Genomic DNA, 20,973 nt, shown 5'->3' on the forward strand with positions numbered 1-20,973 from the left:
ACCTGCGGGAAGATCTTGCTAGGCAGGAGTCACACTTTTTGGTCACCGGCATATGGCTCCCAGGGGAACCAGGGTGGAGTATGCATCTCAGTCAGCGAGCAGCTTCTATCCGAGGTTGTGGACTCTGGCACTCTGGTCCAGGGTCGAGCGTAGTGGATCATCCTTCGGGTTGGGGAAGACCGCATTGGCTTCCTCAACTTCTACGCCCCTAATGGGGCGACCGAGAGAGCCGAGTTCTGGAGCACCATTAGGCAGTCCCTCCCCTTGGCAGACCACTGGTGCCTAGGAGGGGATTGCAACATGCTGGAGGATGCAGAGGATAGGATGGGGGGCAGCAGGAGACCATTCATGGGCCAGAGCTCGCTGCCTGGGAGGAACTAGTGCTGCAGGTGAGAGGCCAAGATCCGTGGACTCTCCCGGAGTTTGGCAGGTTGCAGGGGAGTCTATCTTTCTCGCGCTCGAATAGACGGGCCACAGGAGTTAACCTTTCCCGCATCGACAGGTTTTACATTGATGAGTGGGCTTGTGATAGAGGTGGCACTGTGGGCATACTTGCAGGCTCCTCGTTTTCAGACCACTTTCCAGTGCTTCTCCAGATCGAGGACCCTACGAGAGGAGAGCGGGGCCAGAGCGTCCGGATTCCAGATTGTCTCATAGAGGAGCCCGAGATTGCGATCAGAGTTGAGCAGGTCTGGCAGGAGCTGCAGTTCAGGAGAGGATCGGCAGCCAGCGATCTTGCCAGTGGCTTGCAGGAGATCAGTCGGATGCTCAGATAGGCTGCCTTGGACCGTCTGGAGGCCTTCAGAGAGCAGGAGAGGAGCCTACGGAGGAGTCTAGCGTCCCTCCAGAGACTCCAGGAGAGGGATCCTTCGAGCCATTGGATCTCAGAGCAGATGGAGTCAGCTCGCACTGAGATCAGATCCATCGAGGAGAGGAGGGTGGAGTTCCGATTCCATGCTCGGGCTTCTTTTTGGACACAGGCTGGAGACAGAGTGACTCGAGATTTCTTTGAGGCGACAGGGCCTCGCTTCAGACGAGAGGGTCTCAGGCGTCTTCGGCAGGCTGATGGCCAGGTTGTGGTGGATCCCCCCAGGGTTCGGGGATAGCCACAGATTTTTACAGGGATCTTCTATCTGCTGAGCCAGCAGATGACAGGGTGAGAGAGGCTCGGGAGGCAGTCTGGAGCTTCACGAGACCGGTTGTGCCGGCCCATTTGCAGCACTCCCTTCTCTCCCCCTTCTCGGATACGGAACTGGAGGAGGCTCTTCAGGCATTACCTCGGGGCAAATGCCCAGGAGAGGACGGTCTCTCAGTGGCTTTCTTCCAGAGGTACTGGGGCCTCTTACATAGGGGCTTCAGATTGGCATTCCAGGAGATTATGGAGTCGGGAGTCATGCCGGACAGCATGGCAGAGGGGTTGATTCTTTTGATCCCCAAAGAGGGAGGAGACAGACTGGAGATTAGACAGTGGAGACCGATCACCTTGCTAGGCACGGCCTACAAGGTCCTAGCTAAGGCGATCAGCAGGCGGCTTCAGCCTCACCTTCCGGACATCATCCACTCCACGCAGACAGGCTTCATCCAGGATAGGAGCATTCTGGATAACATTTTCTCTTTCTGGGAGGCTACGGCTTTGGCTAGATTCCGGCAGGAGGATCTGGTAGTGCTCCTTCTCGACTTCGAGAAGGCATATGATCGGGTGGACTGGGCCTTCTTGGAAGGCACTATGGAGAGGATGGGCTTCCCCCGTCAGTGGATCCGTGGGGTCTCTGCACTCTACACATCGGCTCATAGCCAGGTGCTGATACAGGGCGTGCGCGGAGAGAGGTTCCAGCTCTCGCACTCGGTGCGGCAGGGGTGCCCCTTGGCGCCCTTTCTTTTTCTTTTTGTGGCGGAGGCCATGAGCACTTTTTTGATGGCACAGGATACAGGTTTGCGGGGCCTCCAGCTTCCCATCCGCACCTCGGAGGAGCTCCTAGACTCGGAGTTTGCGGATGACACTGCTGTCTATCTTCAGGGAGGTGAGGAGAACCTCCGCCGCTTCGCCTCAGCCATGGACAGGTTTTGCAGAGCTTCGGGCGCCTTGATCAACTGGCACAAGTCGTGTGGGTTGTGGGTCAGTTCTATGCCCCCCCCGACTTGGAGGCCAGTTGATGGTTTTCAGTGGCTGCCCCCCGGCACTACAGTGCGTTATTTGGGATGCTATGTGGGCATTGACATATCTCCGGAGCAGCAGATAGCCCCCCTTCTTCTGAGCATTCGGAAGAAGCTTCTGTATTGGAGTACCGCTCGTTTATCTCTGGCTGGCCGAATAGTTGTGGCCAACCAGGTTCTGCTTGCTACCATGTGGTACATCACTTCTTGCTGGGCCTTCTCTCGGGCGTGCATTGGCCAGGTGCAGAGGCTCATTTGGAACTTTCTTTGGTCCGGTGGCGACGGGCGGCCCGCTAGGGCCAAGGTGGCATGGGCTGTGATCACTCAGCCGAGGGAGAGAGGCGGCCTGGGCATTGTTGATCCTATTTGCCAAAGCCGAGCTTTGCTTGGCAAGTTGGTAGTTCGTGGCCTCCTGCCAGGCGCTGAGCCGTGGAACGAGTTTCTTGTTTCCAGGATGCTCAGCCGCACTCCTTCTCTTAGCGGCCCCTGCATCAGGTGGATCTTTACAGAGCAGCGATCCAGAGGAGTGGGCCTTGGCTTCGAGGAGCGTTTTGCAGCTAGCCTTCTGAGGGCCTGGGCGCATCTGAGGCCGTCACTCTTCCAGACTCCCCCGGGCACCGATGAGGAGCGCCTGAGGCAACCATTGATCTGGAACCCCTTGATTCGACTTCCCAGTGGCCATATGGTTGGATCGCGGTCTCACGTGTCGTGGGGCCGGTTGAATAGCCACATCCCTTCGACGAATGGTTGTATCCCTTGATGAATGGTTGTGCCTCTACATCGAATAGACACATCCCTTAGCCTAAAGTTGTACCCTTTCGTCTAAGGTCATGTCCTTTCATCAAAGGACATGCCTCTTCAAATGTGTCTCTTCATCTCCTATATAAGAGACCTATTGTACTCAGTTTAACACAACAAGTCAATTCAATCTTATCTCAAGTGTTCTCTTGAAGGTTCTTGTTCTAAGTTAATTACTTAAGTAGTAATTAGTACACAATATGCAGGATTAACAACATAATCCTCACAGTCGTATCAGAGCAAATTTTTTCCTACCCGTGGGTTGTGAAGCCCTCACCCTCTCCGCGGTACTCCCTCATCCACCTCTCCTCTCGGTGTTGTATGGAAGAAGCAGAGCGATGGTGGACTTGGCGTAAATCCTTGCTCAAAGTGATGTAAACAAGAACAAAAGGTCTCACACCCATACACACGTATTGTGTGTATAGCAGAGAGGGACCCCCTGCTGTATTTTCGGAATACCCTCCCTCCCTGCTGACCGGTGGTGTTCAGCGTTCGCAACGTGGCGGGAACTGCCCCTTTCGCGGCTGAATATGGAGCCCCCCCCTCTCTTCGCCTTGTTTGCTGCGAGCGTGCACTTTTGCTTGCTGGGAGTGGCTGCCGGTCATGAGCCTCGTTGATACATGCAGCAACTGCCGACTCTTCACATTGCTGGTGGCACACTAGTCGAAGCGACACACCTTCAGTCGGCGATTCAGCCCTTCGAAGCGTCACCTTCGCACCTCCTAGTCGGCGACGGCCTTCACCGGGCTTGCGCTCGGCGTGCGTTGGGAATTCGCCGGTGTGAACTGCCGCCCTGGGCGATTCGGAAACCACCACCCGCCCCCCCCCCCCCCCCCCCCCCCCCCCCCCCCCCCGGGCTGTCAGGATGCCGCCTTGTTCTTGTTCGCCTCCCTCTCCATCTCTCTCTCACTCTCTCTCTCGAATGTTTCCACTTTCCCTTCTTCCGCTGTGCATTCTATCATGTTGGGGTTGAGGATCTCTGAGTAGTGACTCTCTGTGTTGGCTGAGATCCAGTAGGAAGAGTCCAAGGCACCTTTGAGCTGGGTACTCCATGATCCGGGATAAGGGTCCAAAGTCCTCTCTGATTAGATAGTGAAATCTTCCTCTGATCTCATAGTAGACTCGGCACTCGCAACATAGTACCCCCCCAACTCAACTGCCGTCTGATAGAGTCTACATGTCCTGTCCTTTCTGGGTATCCACTCAGCTCCGCCAGTCTCTATCCTCAGTCTATGGGACGATATCCTAAGCTGGCCAATGGCTATTCTCAGCCTGGGACATGAAGGCATCGAGATAACTTGGTCTTTGTATGAAACCAACTACTGTGAATCTTAGGAAATGATCTCTGTAGTATCGCATCTTGGTAGGCAATGGGCCTGTCACGATTGTGACGTATTTATGTATCAGATTCTCTCTTCATTGCTGATTCCTGTTGCAGATGCAAAGAGTAACCAGCCAAAGGGAACCCCTACCTGGTTGCGACTCTTCGTCAAAGGATGTACCTCTTCATCGAATAGCCACATCCCTTCGACGAATGGTTGTATCCCTTGATGAATGGTTGTGCCTCTACATCGAATAGACACATCCCTTAGCCTAAAGTTGTACCCTTTCGTCTAAGGTCATGTCCTTTCATCAAAGGACATGCCTCTTCAAATGTGTCTCTTCATCTCCTATATAAGAGACCTATTGTACTTAGTTTAACACAACAAGTCAATTCAATCTTATCTCAAGTGTTCTCCTGAAGGTTCTTGTTCTAAGTTAATTACTTAAGTAGTAATTAGTACACAATATGCAAGATTAACAACATAATCCTCACAGTCGTATCAGAGCAAATTTTTTCCTACCCGTGGGTTGTGAAGCCCTCACCCTCTCCGCGGTACTCCCTCATCCACCTCTCCTCTCGGTGTTGTATGGAAGAAGCAGAGCGATGGTGGACTTGGCGTAAATCCTTGCTCAAAGTGATGTAAACAAGAACAAAAGGTCTCACACCCATACACACGTATTGTGTGTATAGCAGAGAGGGACCCCCTGCTGTATTTTCGGAATACCCTCCCTCCCTGCTGACCGGTGGTGTTCAGCGTTCGCAACGTGGCAGGAACTGCCCCTTTCGCGGCTGAATATGGAGCCCCCCCCTCTCTTCGCCTTGTTTGCTGCGAGCGTGCACTTTTGCTTGCTGGGAGTGGCTGCCGGTCATGAGCCTCGTTGATACATGCAGCAACTGTCGACTCTTCACATTGCTGGTGGCACACTATTCGAAGCGACACACCTTCAGTCGGCGATTCAGCCCTTCGAAGCGTCACCTTCGCACCTCCTAGTCGGCGACGGCCTTCACCGGGCTTGCGCTGGGCGTGCGTTGGGAATTCGCCGGTGTGAACTGCCGCCCTGGGCGATTCGGAAACCACCACCCGCCCCCCCCGGGCTGTCAGGATGCCGCCTTGTTCTTGTTCGCCTCCCTCTTCCCAGCGATTAGGCGCCCTTCCTCCTGGCTGTTCGTGGGTTTTCCTGGCTTTCTTGGCATGCATGTTGACTACCTTTCACACTTCTCCGGCTACCTTGTCTATTTCCAAGGTTTCTTTGGCGCGTATGCTCGTGGTAGCACATGTTCCATTGAATGGTTCTTACTAGCGCAATCAAAATGAAGGCATTTCAACTACTCTTGAAGCCCTCTCTGGCTACCTTTTCGTCACACTTGATCCATGGTGAGCCAAAGCCTCCTCAAGCTCCCGGCAAGCAACTTCTCGGCGTACAACACCCACAACAGGTTTCTTGTCCTCAGCACAGTTCCAGACGTGAAATACCTTCGTTTGAGCCTCTGCATGCTCATCGCAAACATTCTCAGCATTACAACAGTTATGAGAAAGATCCATCTTTGAATCACTATCAGCAGAAGCCAAAGCAGCAATATGAAGCTTTCAGAAGATCTCCCCTTGAAGAGTCATCAATCTCTTCGAAGTGGGCTCACATAGTGGCACATATTTCCGACCCTAGTCGAGTACTCGGTCGTGAATGCCGCAACGCTGGACAAGTTCCCCCTTGCGAGCCATGCCATGCTCCTCCTACTCTGGAAGCCTTAATACCCGCTGATAAAGCTGAAGATTCAAGAGGTTCTGGTTCATGTGTGGCATCCCAAATGCACACAACTTTTTTGGCTGTGGTCCAGGCAAAAACAAAAGCCTTGTCACCGCCCCTGCAGAATGAAGTCTTTGTCTTTTACACAATAACCGATGCAGTTGCAATGGTGAATGAAGATTCTTCAAGTCTGTAGGCTCCAGTTCCTACCTTGAATGGTACAAAGGATAATTCTCATATAGACTCTTGCAGTATGACTTCAGTCACTGCACATGACTCTTTGGACAATACTTGTCCTAGTCTCGATGCACTATCTTTGCAGATGGAAGAGCCTTTAAACAATACCTCTTCTTCATCTACGACAACCCTTGAAGACATCCGTGTTCCAGACAAGCCAATGGACTCCCTTTCAGATTTTCAAATGATGGTCACTAATCAAATGCAAAGTTTGGTGACACAATCCTTGATATTGGAGATTCAAGACAGTTTGCTTATGGTTTCTCTAAAGGCAAATGAAGATTCAGTCTTTTCTTGGACAAAGCTCGAAGTTACCAATGATGTTAACAAAAGTTCTACTCAAGTTACAGATATGATTCTCATGCTTTTGGTAAAGATGAGACAAGTTGCAGATACAGTTAATATTCAGTTTGGTATATGCAAGATTGTTATGGTCAACAATAATGCCATGACATGGGATCTAGCAGCTAGAGCTTTGGATGCAGAAGCAATTCAATCATTTCCCTTCTTCCAGAGTCTCAACAACTACCCTTGGGTTTTATTTTAAATGGGAGGGAATGTCACAATTGTGACGTATTTATGTATCAGATTCTCTCTTCATTGCTGATTCCTATTGCAGATGCAAAGAGTAACCAGCCAAAAGGGAGGGAATGTCACAATTGTGACGTATTTATGTATCAGATTCTCTCTTCATTGCTGATTCCTGTTGCAGATGCAAAGAGTAACCAGCCAAAAGGAACCCCTACCCTCGACTGGTTGTGACTCTTCGTCAAAGGATGTACCTCTTCATCGAATAGCCACATCCCTTCGACGAATGGTTGTATCCCTTGATGAATGGTTGTGCCTCTACATCGAATAGACACATCCCTTAGCCTAAAGTTGTACCCTTTCGTCTAAGGTCATGTCCTTTCATCAAAGGACATGCCTCTTCAAATGTCTTCATCTCCTATATAAGAGACCTATTGTACTCAGTTTAACACAACAAGTCAATTCAATCTTATCTCAAGTGTTCTCCTGAAGGTTCTTGTTCTAAGTTAATTACTTAAGTAGTAATTAGTACACAATATGCAAGATTAACAACATAATCCTCACAGGGCCTACCGGTGTGATCCATGTGTTATGTGTGTATAGCCCCAGTAGATCGTATTGGATCACCTGGTTCCTGTCCTCATGTGGAAGCCTAATGTATGTGGAATATGGATCATATTGAAATGGAGGGAGCCGGTTCATCTGTAATCCATGTGCTTGAAAAACCAGGCTAGTAATGTGCCATACCAAGATGAATGCTCTCCTCTGGCTGCTGTCTCCTGTGATGACTGTAGTGCAAGTTAGGGGAGTCGCTGTCGATCCATCTCCCTCACACTCTGTATATAAGTGACTGTCTGGAACAAGGCTTCCATCAACATAGGAGCCACAGCAAAAAGTCATGGAGGCACCACAAGAGGTCATTTCTCGGGTTGAGCACGCACCTAGGACGCTTCACTGCATGAGGCCACAGGTACGAATAGAGGAAATTTTCAGCTAGGTCCCTGAGGGAGAGTGTTCAGAGCTGCCATTTGCACTTAGTGGAGAATTTTTGGCTTCATTGGCGATCGCTTCAGTTTTTGGGGTCTTTAAGGACTCTTCTCACCTGCCGTTTGGATTGGGTGGAGTATCTATTGGATATCACATGAGATCACACATGGAGCTATGGAGGATGAAATATCATCATCATGGTGGAGTGTGTAGAAGAGAGAGAGGGGAGGAGAAAGAAAGAAAGAAAGATATATTAACGTCTGCAAAAGGCCAAAATTGGCCTATGAGACAAACAAGTAGTACAATGATGTTCCTCCAGTCATCAAGAGGAAAATGTGGAGTGAGAATAAAATGTACACACCACTAAGGACACTTGACTAGACTCCATACTAACTCCGAAATACCCAACAAACCCCTCTTCGGGAATCAGAATGATGGTGGAGTTGCATGCATAACCTTCAACAGTCCAACACAAGCCAAGACTAGACACGGACCCCGCTTCAAACTTAGAGGCTAGTAAGCATGGCTCAGAGGCTTAACAAGTATGGTCTTTGTGAAAGACTCAGAGGTCAAGTCCTGCCTAGGGGACAAAGACAGCCTAAATCGGCATACCAAAACAAAACCCCCTTGCCTAAAGTAGGGGCAAAAAGGAAATGATGGAGAGGAGCCTTTTATAGAAACAAGGCGTTACAAAATCCAAAAGGATCCAAAATATATAACTCAGATTCTGGGGGACAACCCGGGTAGAGAACCCAAGACTCAAACAAAAAAAACTAGAGATTGATGAAGATCCCCCCCTCGATGCCGATGAAGATCCTTTTTCAGCGTCGTTTCCAAGCTATTGACGGTTGGGCCATCATTTTAGGCACATGGGCCAAGGCAGAGTACCCGGAACAGCCCAGAGAGATGGTTCTGTTGAAGCATGAGAAAACGTGGCGTTTTATGCTACTGAAGCTATTGCTGCTGGTTTTGTTCACAACAAAGTCATGATGGCGGCGGCATTTGTAGACGTGGACTGGTTGGGCAGAGGTGGTGGCTGCTGGTCATGGCGGCTCACACAATGATGCAAATGCTGCTACTGGTTGGCACAGCACATGACACTGACGTTGATGATGACGTGGAGCAGCAGCGCATCAACAGACGAAGTCGTGGTTGGCTATCCTGTTGGCATCAGGTGCGGCACATAGAGAGCAACGTGCAGATTGTGTATGGCCAGAAAAACGCAGCTCGGGCTGCACATGCATGATAACAGGTGGCTGGGCAGCAGGAAGTGGCGGCTGGTAGGCTGAGAGGGTGCTGGCAGCGTGCTGGGCATCATGCTGATAGCTACAAAAAAGCGATGGGCAGCATATGGGAAAAACACAAAGATTATCTATGTACATTGTAAAGATGGCATAGAGAAGAGAAAAGGCAAGCTCTTATGAAAAAACGCAAGATTGATGTGGCTGCAGCAAAAAGGAAAATGTATACTCATACTTTTATTCTTAACCACTAATTTTCAGCAATTTCTTTTTTAAAATATTAACCTTGTTGGGTGTTGGACTCACACACTCACACACCAAAACCTGCACATTAGGGTTAGGTGCAGGGTAGAGAAGCTCACACACAGAAATGAGAGAGTGAGAGAGAGAGAGAGAGCCAAAAGTGTGGTATCCACAAAATGCAAGTCAACCCTTGCATGTGTGCCACATCCATATAATATAGAAGTACAAAATATTATATGTTAGAGTGTCCTTTCACACTTGATGTCCAAGGGGAAAAACCACATGGGAAAAAGTGCCCTTGGTTAAGCCCTGTTCACACATAGCACTACCATAAGTGAGCATATGCCTACAAATCCCCCCTGTAGTGGAAGTGTGAACCTGTACAAGGGTAGCAGATCACTCTCTATATGAGAGTAAGCCCAAAGCTTTGCAGAAAGCTTCAAACTTTTCTCGAGGTAAAGCCTTTGTGAATAGATCTGCAACATTATCCTGTGTAGGGCAATAAGATAAACTGATCTCCCCTGCATGTAGCCTCTCTCTGACATAGTGATAATGAATCTCTATGTGCTTGGTACGTGCATGAAATACTGGATTTCGTGCCACGGCCATAGCACTCTGGCTATTAGTGAGAATGGTGGTGGGTGTCTGCTGACACTCACGAAGATCAGCCAATAGTCTCCTTAACCATACACAATCTACTGTAGCTGTAAAGACTGCCCTGTACTCAGCCTCACAAGTAGATGTAGCAACAGTGGGTTGCTTTTTACTCAACCAAGATATGCATGAACTGCCAAGAAAAAAACAATTCCCACTAGTGTATTGCCTGGTATCATAATCACCAGCCCAATCTGAATCACTGTATGCATAAAGCTGCAAGCTGCCCCCCCTGGGATAGAACAAACCAAGATCCAGGGTACCCTTAAGATATCGGAAAATGTGTTTGACTGCTTGCCAATGCTTTGTGCCTGGGCTGTGCATGAATTTGCTCAACAAAGACACCCCAAAAGATATGTCTGGCCTCGTGTTACACAAGTAAATGAGGCATCCCACTGCCTGGCTATAAAGGCCGGCCTCAAAAGGCTCTCCAATATCATGCATAGTAAGCCGTACACCTGGTTCTACCGGAGTAGAAATGGGCTTACATTCATCCATGTGAAACCTTTTTAGCAAACTTTTTATGTACTTAGTTTGCTGCATAATAATGCCATCATCTGTATGCATAAACTGTATGCCGAGATAGTAGTGTAAAGGCCCCAAATCTGACATATCAAATTCAGCTTTCAAATCAGCTTTGAAATCTGAAATTTGTGCTTTGCTTGTACCTGTAATGAGCATGTCATCTACATACAAGATGACTATGAGAATATCGGCATCGGTTTTCTTCACATACAATGTGCTTTCAGCTGGACTATTCTCATAACCTTGGCTGGTTAGATGAGCATGTGTCTTATCATACCAAGCTCTTGGAGCTTGCTTTAACCCATACAATGCTTTGTGCAACCTGCATACTTTATGTTCCTCACCAGGAACTACAAAACCAATGGGCTGATTTACATATACTTCCTCCTGTAAATCCCCATTTAAGGATGCAGTTTTGATGTCCAATTGATGCACTTTCCATCCTTTATGGGCAGCCAATGCAATCACTGATCTTATTGTGGTCATTCTCGAAGTAGGAGCAAAAGTCTCTTCATAATCTATTCCCTTTTTCTGGGAGTAGCCTTTAGCCACAAGTCTTGCTTTGTACCTGTCAATAGTACCATCCGACTTTCTTTTGACTTTGTACACCCACTTTGTTCCAATTACATGCTTGCCTTTAGGCAATTCCACAAGATCCCATGTATTGTTCTTCATGATAGAAGAAATTTCAGCTTGCATAGCTTGCAACCAATGCTCATTCTCATGTGCTTCTTCATAAGAAGAAGGCTCTTCTGAATCAAAGAGACCACCCATTGCGAATGCAGACTCCCCACGATGTACATTCAAAGCATGGCTGGAACTAGCCCTTGTTCTACCTGTGAGTGGAGCTGCAAGTTTGCTTTCTTGCAAAGTTTTCAGCAACCATCTTGGCACTGACTTGGCTGTGTCTATGGCTGTTTGCTCTTCCTTGACAAGATCTTCCACTTCTTCCATAGAAGGGGGCTGAATGGCTGGCTGGTCCACATGTTCTACATGTGGGTTTTCTTGTGTAGGGGCTGGCTGATCTGAATCCCCCCTAATTGCAATGGGTAAAAGTCCATCAAACATGTCCTGTATGCCTGTATCATTGCTTTTATACAAGCTGACCATGGACTGTTCTGAATTTTCAGCAAATACCACATCTCTACTCACAAAAATCCTTCGTGTAGTTGGATTATAAAGACGGTATCCTTTGCTTTCATTGCTTTAGCCCACAAAAATGCATTTAATTGCTTTGTCATCAAGCTTTGTTCGGAGTTGTTCTGGCACATGTGCATATGCCAAACACCCAAATGTACGCATATAATCCACTGTTGGCTTTCGGCTATACCAAGCCTCAAATGGTGTTATGGTTTTCAAAGCTTTTGTTGGACACGTGTTCAACACATGAGTTGCACACATTATAGCTTCCATCCAAAATTTGTGAGGCAACTTTTGTGCTTTCACCATGCATCTTGCCATTTCCATGAGAGATCTATTTTTCCTTTCAGCTACACCATTCTGCTGCGGTGTATAAGGCACAGTACATTAGTGTTTGATGCCCTTTTGAAGCATATAATCCTTGAATGCATTTGACCTGTATTCTCTACCTCTATCTGAGCAGAGTGTTTGGACTTTACATGCACACATATTTTTAGCCATTGCTACAAAGTGTCGAAAGCATGTAAACACATCTGCTTTTGCTTTCAAAGGGTAAGCCCAAGCAAACCTGGAGTAGTCATCAATGAATGTGACAAAGTAAAGATGCCCCCCTATGGATGGTGTCCGCATTGGACCACATACATCACTATGTATGAGCTGTAATTTACTTTCAGCTCTAGCAGCTCCATCTTTGGGGAATGGTTTTCGTTGCATCTTTCCCAAAATACACCCCTCACATACATGTCTTGGTGGAGACTCAAGAGGCGGCATATTATCAACCATATGATGCTTTTGCAAAAGGATCAAACTCTGAAAATTTACATGCCCAAAACGAGCATGCCATAGCTCTGCATCATGCATAGCAGGAGTGTGGGCAGCCACTGTATTTGCATCATAAGTGCACTTGTCATAGCTGTCCAGCTTATACAAGCCTTTGTATCGTGTTCCAGAAGTGACTATTTCATAACCCTTTGATGGGTCTTTTACCAAACACTTCCCATCTTCAAATTCAACCTTTAAACCTTGGTCGTTTATGGCTGAGACGGAGAGCAGATTTTTCTTTATTCCTGGAACATACAATACATTTTTCATACATATATTGGCACCATTGGCTGCAATAAGTATGACATTATCAATTCCCTTTACTGGATATATGGTATGATCTGCACATGATACAGTGCGGCCATTTGGAGCATAAACCAAGTGCTGAAATACATCTTTGCATGAAGTGATGTGGCTCGAAGCACCACTATCAAAATACCATGATGCATTCTGTCTGTCAGATGCAATGCAAGACATATCAGTGTCTGAAGCACTTGGTGTGTCACTAGTGCATGTGACCAAAAAAGTGTACTCTTCCTGGATTACATTAGCTGATTGCTGTGCTTTGTCATCCGAAGAGTCTGCTACTGCATTGCCTGCTTCTTTCCTTTTCTCTTTTGCAATCCGCTTCCTACATTCGCTGATGTAGTGTCCAGGCTTATGGCAGTAGTGACATTTGCCCTTCTTTTTGGGCTTGTTTGCATCCCCTTTGTCAGACTTTTCACCACTAGAAGAGGGCTGTCCATGACCAGCCTTGCTAGACTGTTGTCCCCCATGCCTAAAGCTCTTTGCTTTACCCTTATCCTTGGCTGTAAATGCCTTTTCTCCACCACGGTTGCTTGATATGTTTGCTCTTGTTTGCTCTTCCTGCAAGAGTAAACCCACGAGCTCTTCAAAAGTGACGGGATCACCACCTCCTCTCATTGAGAGGTTCAGAGAGGTGTGAAAGCCCAAGTAGGAAGGCAGTAAAGAATGAAGAGTGTTGGTGACCATCTGTCTGTCTGGGATAACCTCATCAATGTTGAGCAATTGTTCCTGCAAATCTTTCACTTTGGTGAGATGATCTGCCATGGAGTCACCCTCATCCATAGAAAGAAGATCCAATTGCCTCTTCAAGTAGGCAACTCTTGCCTCGTTGCGTACCTGATACATTGCTTCCAATGTGTCCCATGCAAGCTTCGATGTCTTGCATGAACGAATGTGCGGAATAATAGTCCTTTTCACTGAAAGGGCTATCAATGACATGGCCTGTGCATCTCTAGAGTCCCATCTCTTCTGCTCTTGTGTGGGAGCAGGATCTACATCAGGAGCTCTTTGAGCACCTCCCCTTTGAGGCGTGGCTGGCTGTATGGTAAGTGGGCGTGTGTCATCACCGCACACGATGCCCCAAAGCCCTTTGGCTACCAGCAAATTACGGATCATAAAACTCCAGAGGGAGTAGTTAGATCCATCCAGCTTGTCCTCCTGGGTGAGCACACCAAATACATCTGTAGCATTCTGTGCCATGTCAACAAAGTATAACTGCAAGCAAACCAAGCACCAATGTGCACTGCCAGGCAACCAAATGTCCTGTGCAAATGTATGCCTGCAAACCAAAGCAAGTGTAAACCTGCACCAAATTGTCCAATTACACACAATGTGTATACATACGCGACAAATCGCAGCTGTAATGCCCAATTACATGCTCCAATCTGAAAATCCCCAATTTTTATGCACTCGAATCGCTTCAATGTGCATCTAATTGGCCAATTTTCACAAAAGCCCCAAATTTCTGCAAGTGAAAGAGGCTCAATTTGCTGATTTTGACCTCAATTTTGAAAACCCCCAAATTTATGCAAATAAGAGAGGTTCAATTTGCTGATTTTGACCTCAATTTCAAAAACCCCCAAATTGCAGGCAAAGCAAAATGCCCAATTTTTTCAATTTGTCGTGAAGGCGGACCAGCAGAAACGGGCGATCCAGAGGCGGGTGCTGTGCAGCTGTCGGGTCCCAGCGAGAGGCGCAAATGCGCGTAGGAAAGCAATACGAGCAGGGTGAACGGCCTTGGACTAGCGACGGGCGAGCGCGCAGGTGCCTGGAGTCGACGGTGGAGGACAGACGGCGGACAGAGCAGAAACGGCGACGGTGGGTCGAGACGGAGCAGAATCGGCCGGAACGGAGGGGCGTGGACGGAAGTGTTCGGCCGGAACGGAGGGGCGTGGGCGGAAGTGGTCGGCCGGAACAGAACGGCAGGTTGAGACGACGCTGGCCGGCGGCTGCTACGACGTAGCGGAGAGGCGCCTGGGCGGCGGCGCGACGGGAGCGGGCGCCGGCTGGAGGTGGAAGAACCGCCCGCGAGCTGGGCGGTGGTGGTGGGCTCCCCACTAGTGTCGCCCGTCTCTGACGGCCGGACGGCGGAGGAGTGACAGAATCCGACGGACGGAAAAACGCAGGCGACGGAATTTCGCAGCCTGTGGACGGAATTTCGCAGGAATTTTTCCAGCAGCAGAATACCAAATGTTGGGTGTTGGACTCACACACTCACACACACAAACCTGCACATTAGGGTTAGGTGCAGGGTAGAGAAGCTCACACACAGAAATGAGAGTGTGAGAGAGAGAGAGCCAAAAGTGTGGTATCCACAAAATGCAAGTCAACCCTTGCATGTGTGCCACATCCATATAATATAGGAGTACAAAATATTATATGTTAGAGTGTCCTTTCACACTTGATGTCCAAGGGGAAAAACCACATGGGAAAAAGTGCCCTTGGTTAAGCCCTGTTCACACATAGCGCTACCATAAGTGAGCATATGCCTACAAACCTAGAAGAACTTGTGAAGAAGTAGATAGAGAGATAGGAGCTAAAAATGCTGAAAAGAGGGAAGAGGAAATTAGAACAGAGAGGTGACATTCCTACAGAGGCAGAGGAAGGGGATTTGCAGAAAGAGGTAGCGGGGAGCATGATGAAGTAATGGAAGGATCAAAACACTTTTATGACCAAGAGGTAGAGAAAATGGCTAAGCAGGTGTGCAAGTGGGGGTATCCAAGGGTGATTCTTCTTCAAAGCCCCCTTTTGGTAAATTTATCAATTGGGGCTTCCTGACCAAGTCACCCCTTGCCTAGTGGTTGCCTTGTGGCCAACTAGGGTTTAAATCTCTTGGGCCTTAACCTTAAAATATATATATCTGTGGTGAGGGCCTCTCCCTTGAGCATTTCCTATAATTGGCCACCTCACCTAGTGGTTAAGCCCTCCAGACTCCCTATTTACATACCCGTGCTTAGGGCAATCCCATCAATACAGAACTGAGGCAGATGCTTTTGCTTGCAAATGCATCTGTGCGTATACCATATTATGTTTTTTTTTTGGAGCAATGCTTTGTGGTTACGCTGTATATGCCATGCAAAGAAAGTGCTTTCAGTAATCTTACTTCGTGCAAATTGCCATTTTTACTGCAAACTTTCACAATTCTCAAAATTTTTGAAATTTCTCATCTTTTACTTTTTCTCGTTGTGCAAACAGGGCTTCAGCAATATTTGTAGGCGTATATGAGCCCGTGAAGCAGAAACTACAAGATCTCTTTCCAGAAAATCTGAGCTCTGTTGCACATCTGGTTGGTCTGCCATGAACCATTTACTTCTCTTGTGATATTTTGGTCCTTTCTCTTCTACAATGGTGGAGCTCATGTTAAAACTGTTTGGATGTGTGTATCCTTATTTATGGCAATCTCTAGGAGGCATTTAGAAAAAAAAAAAAGGTGGGTGCTGATTGTTGTCTACCTACTTACTTGTAATGTTCACATATCACCAATGCTTTTTTGGGAATCTCTCTTAGACTGGGGAAGGGGTGCAAAGCAAAAACAGGGTATGGAGAAGGCGGTGGCAGCTCATGTGTTAATTCAAGTTATTGTAAGTGTGTAGCTTAAAGACCTGCTTGCGTTTTGGCACTAGTGCCTAAATTCGAGGTTACAGTTCTGTATTAGCTCCCAAATCATGCACTATCACATTGGACTAGTTGTAGCAGTATGCTAGTCATTCTCCAGCTCGCACATGCCTGGTCGACTCTCAACTCTCCAGTCACTTAGGTCTATTTCCATAGGCACATGAAAACGTGTATCATTTCTTTGGAATGGGAGGTAACATGATATGGTTCGAAACCTCTCCTTCGAAACAATGTTTTGTCCAAACCAAGGCCCAGAAAAGTTTTAATTGGAGGTTTTTATCCCCAAATCTCCTTTATTTTCCTGTTGCAGGCTCACATCCCTACATCGTTGTGGAACTTGACATTTCCAGTCCGTTGCATGAGTTGTCTCTAGCTCACATATGCTTGGTTTGACTTGTGGAGTTTTGGGAGACTCAGTTCTGGTAAGGAAGTATGAGACTTCAAAGACAATTGGTTTGTAAGTTTTGTGGGGAAGTTCTTGAAGGTGAAGCCATGCTATGCCTGCAAAAAGAACAAGGACTACCTGGCTGCTCTCATATTTTAGGTCTTTTTCTTGCGTTTGGCAGTTCTTCATCAAAGCTAGGTGAGCAATGGACAATTCTTTATGCATTATTTGCATGTCAAGAGCATCAATCAAAAGGTGCAAGGGCTTCCTTGAAGATTTTTGGAAGCGTCTGTGTGGGACAGATTTCGGCCAAGGAAGGTCACACTCTTCCTCTGGCAGGTTGGCCACCACAGCCTCGCTGTCGGCACTTGGTTGACTATTGGAGGACGTCTGACACAGTGTATGTATTGCAGCCACCCCGTGCAGCATCCAAGGCACAACAGTTGTGGTTCAGGATTCTTCACCTTTACACGACGGTGTGGGCTATTCCACGCATTGTCCCGTGGGGATCAGTAGCCTGAGCGACAGAGACCAGCCCTGCCCGTTTCTATGAGGAGACAGAGGGGGGAAATCCCTCCAGCTCTCTACTGCAGGATAGAGACAATCCCCACTCTAGACTTATGTGCAGGGACATGGTCTTCAGGCACTAGTAAGAGATGGGAGATTATGAGCAGTATTGCTGCCTGGCATATGTGGCGGGCCCATTGCAAAGAGGCCCTTGACACCCCCCCTCCCCCCCCCCCCCCCAAAAAAAAAAAAAAAAAGCTGAGTCCATCCGCTCCATTTGGAACGATATCATTCATACCCTCTGCGGTTCGTGGGGGAAGATGCAAGGTGGATTGGATCATATGCATAGGCAGAGAGAGGCCTTTCTGTGCACATGGCACTCGGCTCCCTTTCTCTCTGATCGGGACGGCGAGATCACTTGGCATTAAAGGCAACCTATGTGGCTTCCCCCCCCCCCCCCCCCCCCCCCTTGCATGAGGTTTTTGTTCCCTCGGAGAGCGGCCAACCATGGATGGAACCACCCTCCCCAATTTTTACTTGACCTCTTTTGAGGGTTCTGAGGTGTGAATGTAGCCTATGGCTGTTTATTTTTTAACTAATAGAAGGATCTCTTTCTTGGGAAAAAAACTTTCTTGGGAAAAAAAAAAGGCTACATGCCATAGTGGACTGCTATTTTATAGTGGTCTATACATGGAGTAGGTAGACTGTACTCTTGGACAGAGTGCAATGCAGGGCCCAACATAAGCACGCATAACCACAAGAGGTGGGGAAGTTTCTAGTACATATTTATGGGCTGAGTTGAGTCTACATGGTGGATGGTGGCACCTACTATGACTGTGGACCTACGCAGTCATGTCATGGCTGCCCTTCATAAACAAGTCTATATCGAAACATGAACCCCCCAACCCCCCCCCCCCCTCCTTTTTTTCCCAAGAGAAGATACTTTCATTAGTTAAAGAAAAAGGCTGCTAGAGTGGCATAGTACAAACATGGCTCCCTGAAAGGGAGAGCTCCCACCGTGGCTGGCCGCTCTTGGAGGGGGGTTACATCAGAGGGGGAGGGGGGGAAAGCCACACTGGGGGCCTATAATACGAGGAAACTCTTCCTTCCTTCCTGGAAAGGAAGGGTCCAGAGGTTCAAGCGCAAAGGAACGCCCGGTCAAGTACTTGAAGTGCCCTCTCAGCCTAGGTCAAGCACCCAATTTGAGGAGCTGCCAATCATTTATATAAACAATTTGAAATCCTTTATCTTTTCCCCATTCTTTTTCTCCCGCATACCCTCGTTGCATGTGTGTAGCCCCTATTGGATGCAAAGTTCGTTCTATAATCAGCCTCAGCCAGAAGGCCTGATCGGGGAATTGGGCATGTGAAAAATTCTTTTGGTAAAGCATGAGGTTCCATCATTTGGATGGACATCCTTTAGCTATATAACTTGCAGGCATGGATGGGACCACATTTACTTTTAGGCTCAATTTGTTGTGATCTCGGGAATGTGGCATAATTTATTTTTAGGCTCAGATTATTGTAACATTATGTGCAATGAGAGTTTAGATTGATACTCAAAAAATCGTGCTTTTTGAATAGTACTTAACCTTTGCAAAACTATAGATTTGAAGCTATCTGACTTGTAAGGGTGATTTTTACGGTCTTGTAGACAGCTGGAGCTGTTGGAGGGGCTGCGGCTTCTCTTGTTCGTGTACCAACAGAGGTGATTATGCATCCTACCTTTCTGCAGGGGAACCATGTGCTTTCTGCCTCCAGAGAATAACACCAACATCAAACATGATTAACAATTTTGCAGGTTGTGAAGCAAAGAATGCAGACAGGGCAGTTCCCTTCTGCTTATAGTGCTGTGCGTGCGATAGCCTCAAAGGAGGGTGTTGGTGGTCTCTATGCGGTATGCATTTTCTCCTTGCAGACTCAGTAGTTCTTTATTAAAAAGCAGGTTTCTTTGGAGCTCATATGTTGGGAAATCCATCCAAAATGCCTAATAATTCACCGGTTCTATTTTCTGTATCTGGATTGTTTCCTTGTAATATGCAATGAAATGATTGTATTTGGTTGCAGGGGGGTGGTGCTTTTTTGCTACGGGACCTTCCATTTGATGCTATACAGTTCTGTTTGTATGAGCAAATAAAGCTTGGCTACAAAAAGGCGGTATTTTCACAAATTTTTGTAGCGGAATGCCCTAGTGGTAGGATCTGCAATAAGGGCTGCTTGTGCAAGTATATCTGATGGATCTACTGTGGTGACTTTTCTGCAGGCAAAGAGAGACCTTTATGACCACGAGATTGCTCTCATAGGAGCATTTTCTGGTAGGGAATCTTTGCAGTAAAATATGAATCAAGTGGCTAGTTAGATCTGTCAAGGTTCACAAGCCAAAAGATTGTTAACTAGACTATAGAACCTAGACTTAATACATAAGCTTATATGAATTTAAACAAACAGGTGCATTAACTGGTGCCGTGACCACTCCTCTAGATGTAATCAAGACACGATTGATGACACAGGCAAGTTTTGTTCACAGAAAATGTGTGTTTGCTCAGGCAATAGGGAACAGTTACTCCTGCTGTAAGACCTGCCTGGTACTCTTGATTTGATGTATGATAAGGGCTCATGAATTTTTCATGTCTTCCTCCAGGGTGCAAAAGGACATTATAAAGGTTTATCAGACTGTGTTTTAAAGATAATGCGAGAGGAAGGCAGTTCTGCATTTTTGAAGGTGCCATATCTTTTTCCTAGAACTATTCTCTTACCTGATAGCTTCAGGGTGCGATGCAAGTATGTGTGAGCATTCTTCACCATTTCAAGATGCTCACATCAAAGTTTAACCAACCACGCAGGGCATTGGTCCAAGGGTTATGTGGATCGGAATTGGAGGCTCTATATTTTTTGGTGTATTAGAGAGGACAAAGCAGCTCATGAGGTCACAGTCATTGCATGAGAGGCGGGAGAAATTTGTAGATTGAGAGTACACTTTTGATGATGTTGAAGAGTATAAGATATTGCTGGATGCTGCCAGCCAGCTTCACATTGGGGTGCAGTTTGGCAATATGCACACGAGCAAATTTTGATCGACTGAGAGCTGTTTCCTTGCATATGAAATCCTTTCTCAAGCCTAATTGGACTTGGATGCTGATGCATCATTCTTTCTCCATTTTTCTCCATCATGGTCAATGCTCAATTGGCAAGAGTTCAGATGCTTCTAGATCTTTTGAGCCGAACTTGTAACAAGAGGGTATCTCAATCTAGTATTTCATGAGAAAATTTTGAAACCTTAATCTCCTATCGTGTGCCTTGGTAGTTTCTTGATTATGATGAAGGCAAACCCACACAAGCTCTCAATGTCAAGCCTCTCACACATGGGGAGTGCTTAAGAGTAACCAAGCCACCACTAACACTCAACACCCTAAGCTCCACTCCTCGAGTCCCACTGACCTAACATGGATGTATGGGATATATGGGTTAGTCATGGGGAAACCTGTACACATTCTTTTTTACTATAGGAGAACTCACAACTTCGTGAATGCCAAGCTTGTGTAGAGGGTGGGAGTGGAGATGCAACTAAGTGATCACGAGTTCTTGGCCATCTTTCTAGAAGTTAGCTTCCAATAAATAGATTGCATTTTTAGAGGTTCAAAAATTTACTCTGTAGTGTTTGCTGTTTTCTCTCTTCTATTTTGTGCTTTCTCGGAACTAAATAACCAAAAATTTACAATTACATTCTCTTTTCCTCTCTCCTCTTTTTCTGCACACGTCCTCT

At 47.1% G+C, this 20,973-nt stretch overlaps 1 protein-coding gene across 1 annotated transcript in view; it reads left to right on the forward strand.

The window, feature by feature from the left end:
* The window catches only part of LOC147641582 (S-adenosylmethionine carrier 1, chloroplastic/mitochondrial-like), an 86,359-nt gene extending 65,863 nt beyond the window's left edge, over positions 1-20,496 (forward strand). The window contains exons 5-12 of the mRNA XM_086790738.1: positions 15,900-15,990; positions 18,865-18,918; positions 19,012-19,107; positions 19,278-19,367; positions 19,474-19,525; positions 19,659-19,720; positions 19,852-19,932; positions 20,054-20,496. Of these exons, the coding sequence (XP_086646864.1) occupies positions 15,900-15,990; positions 18,865-18,918; positions 19,012-19,107; positions 19,278-19,367; positions 19,474-19,525; positions 19,659-19,720; positions 19,852-19,932; positions 20,054-20,179 (652 nt within the window). The 3' untranslated portion in view covers positions 20,180-20,496. The remainder of the gene's footprint in view (positions 1-15,899; positions 15,991-18,864; positions 18,919-19,011; positions 19,108-19,277; positions 19,368-19,473; positions 19,526-19,658; positions 19,721-19,851; positions 19,933-20,053) is intronic.
* Positions 20,497-20,973: the final 477 nt, after the last annotated feature.

The sequence above is a fragment of the Cibotium barometz genome, chromosome 1 (assembly GCF_041138505.1).
Source record: "Cibotium barometz isolate CiBa-2024 chromosome 1, ASM4113850v1, whole genome shotgun sequence".
In the NCBI taxonomy this organism is placed as follows: domain Eukaryota; kingdom Viridiplantae; phylum Streptophyta; class Polypodiopsida; order Cyatheales; family Cibotiaceae; genus Cibotium; species Cibotium barometz.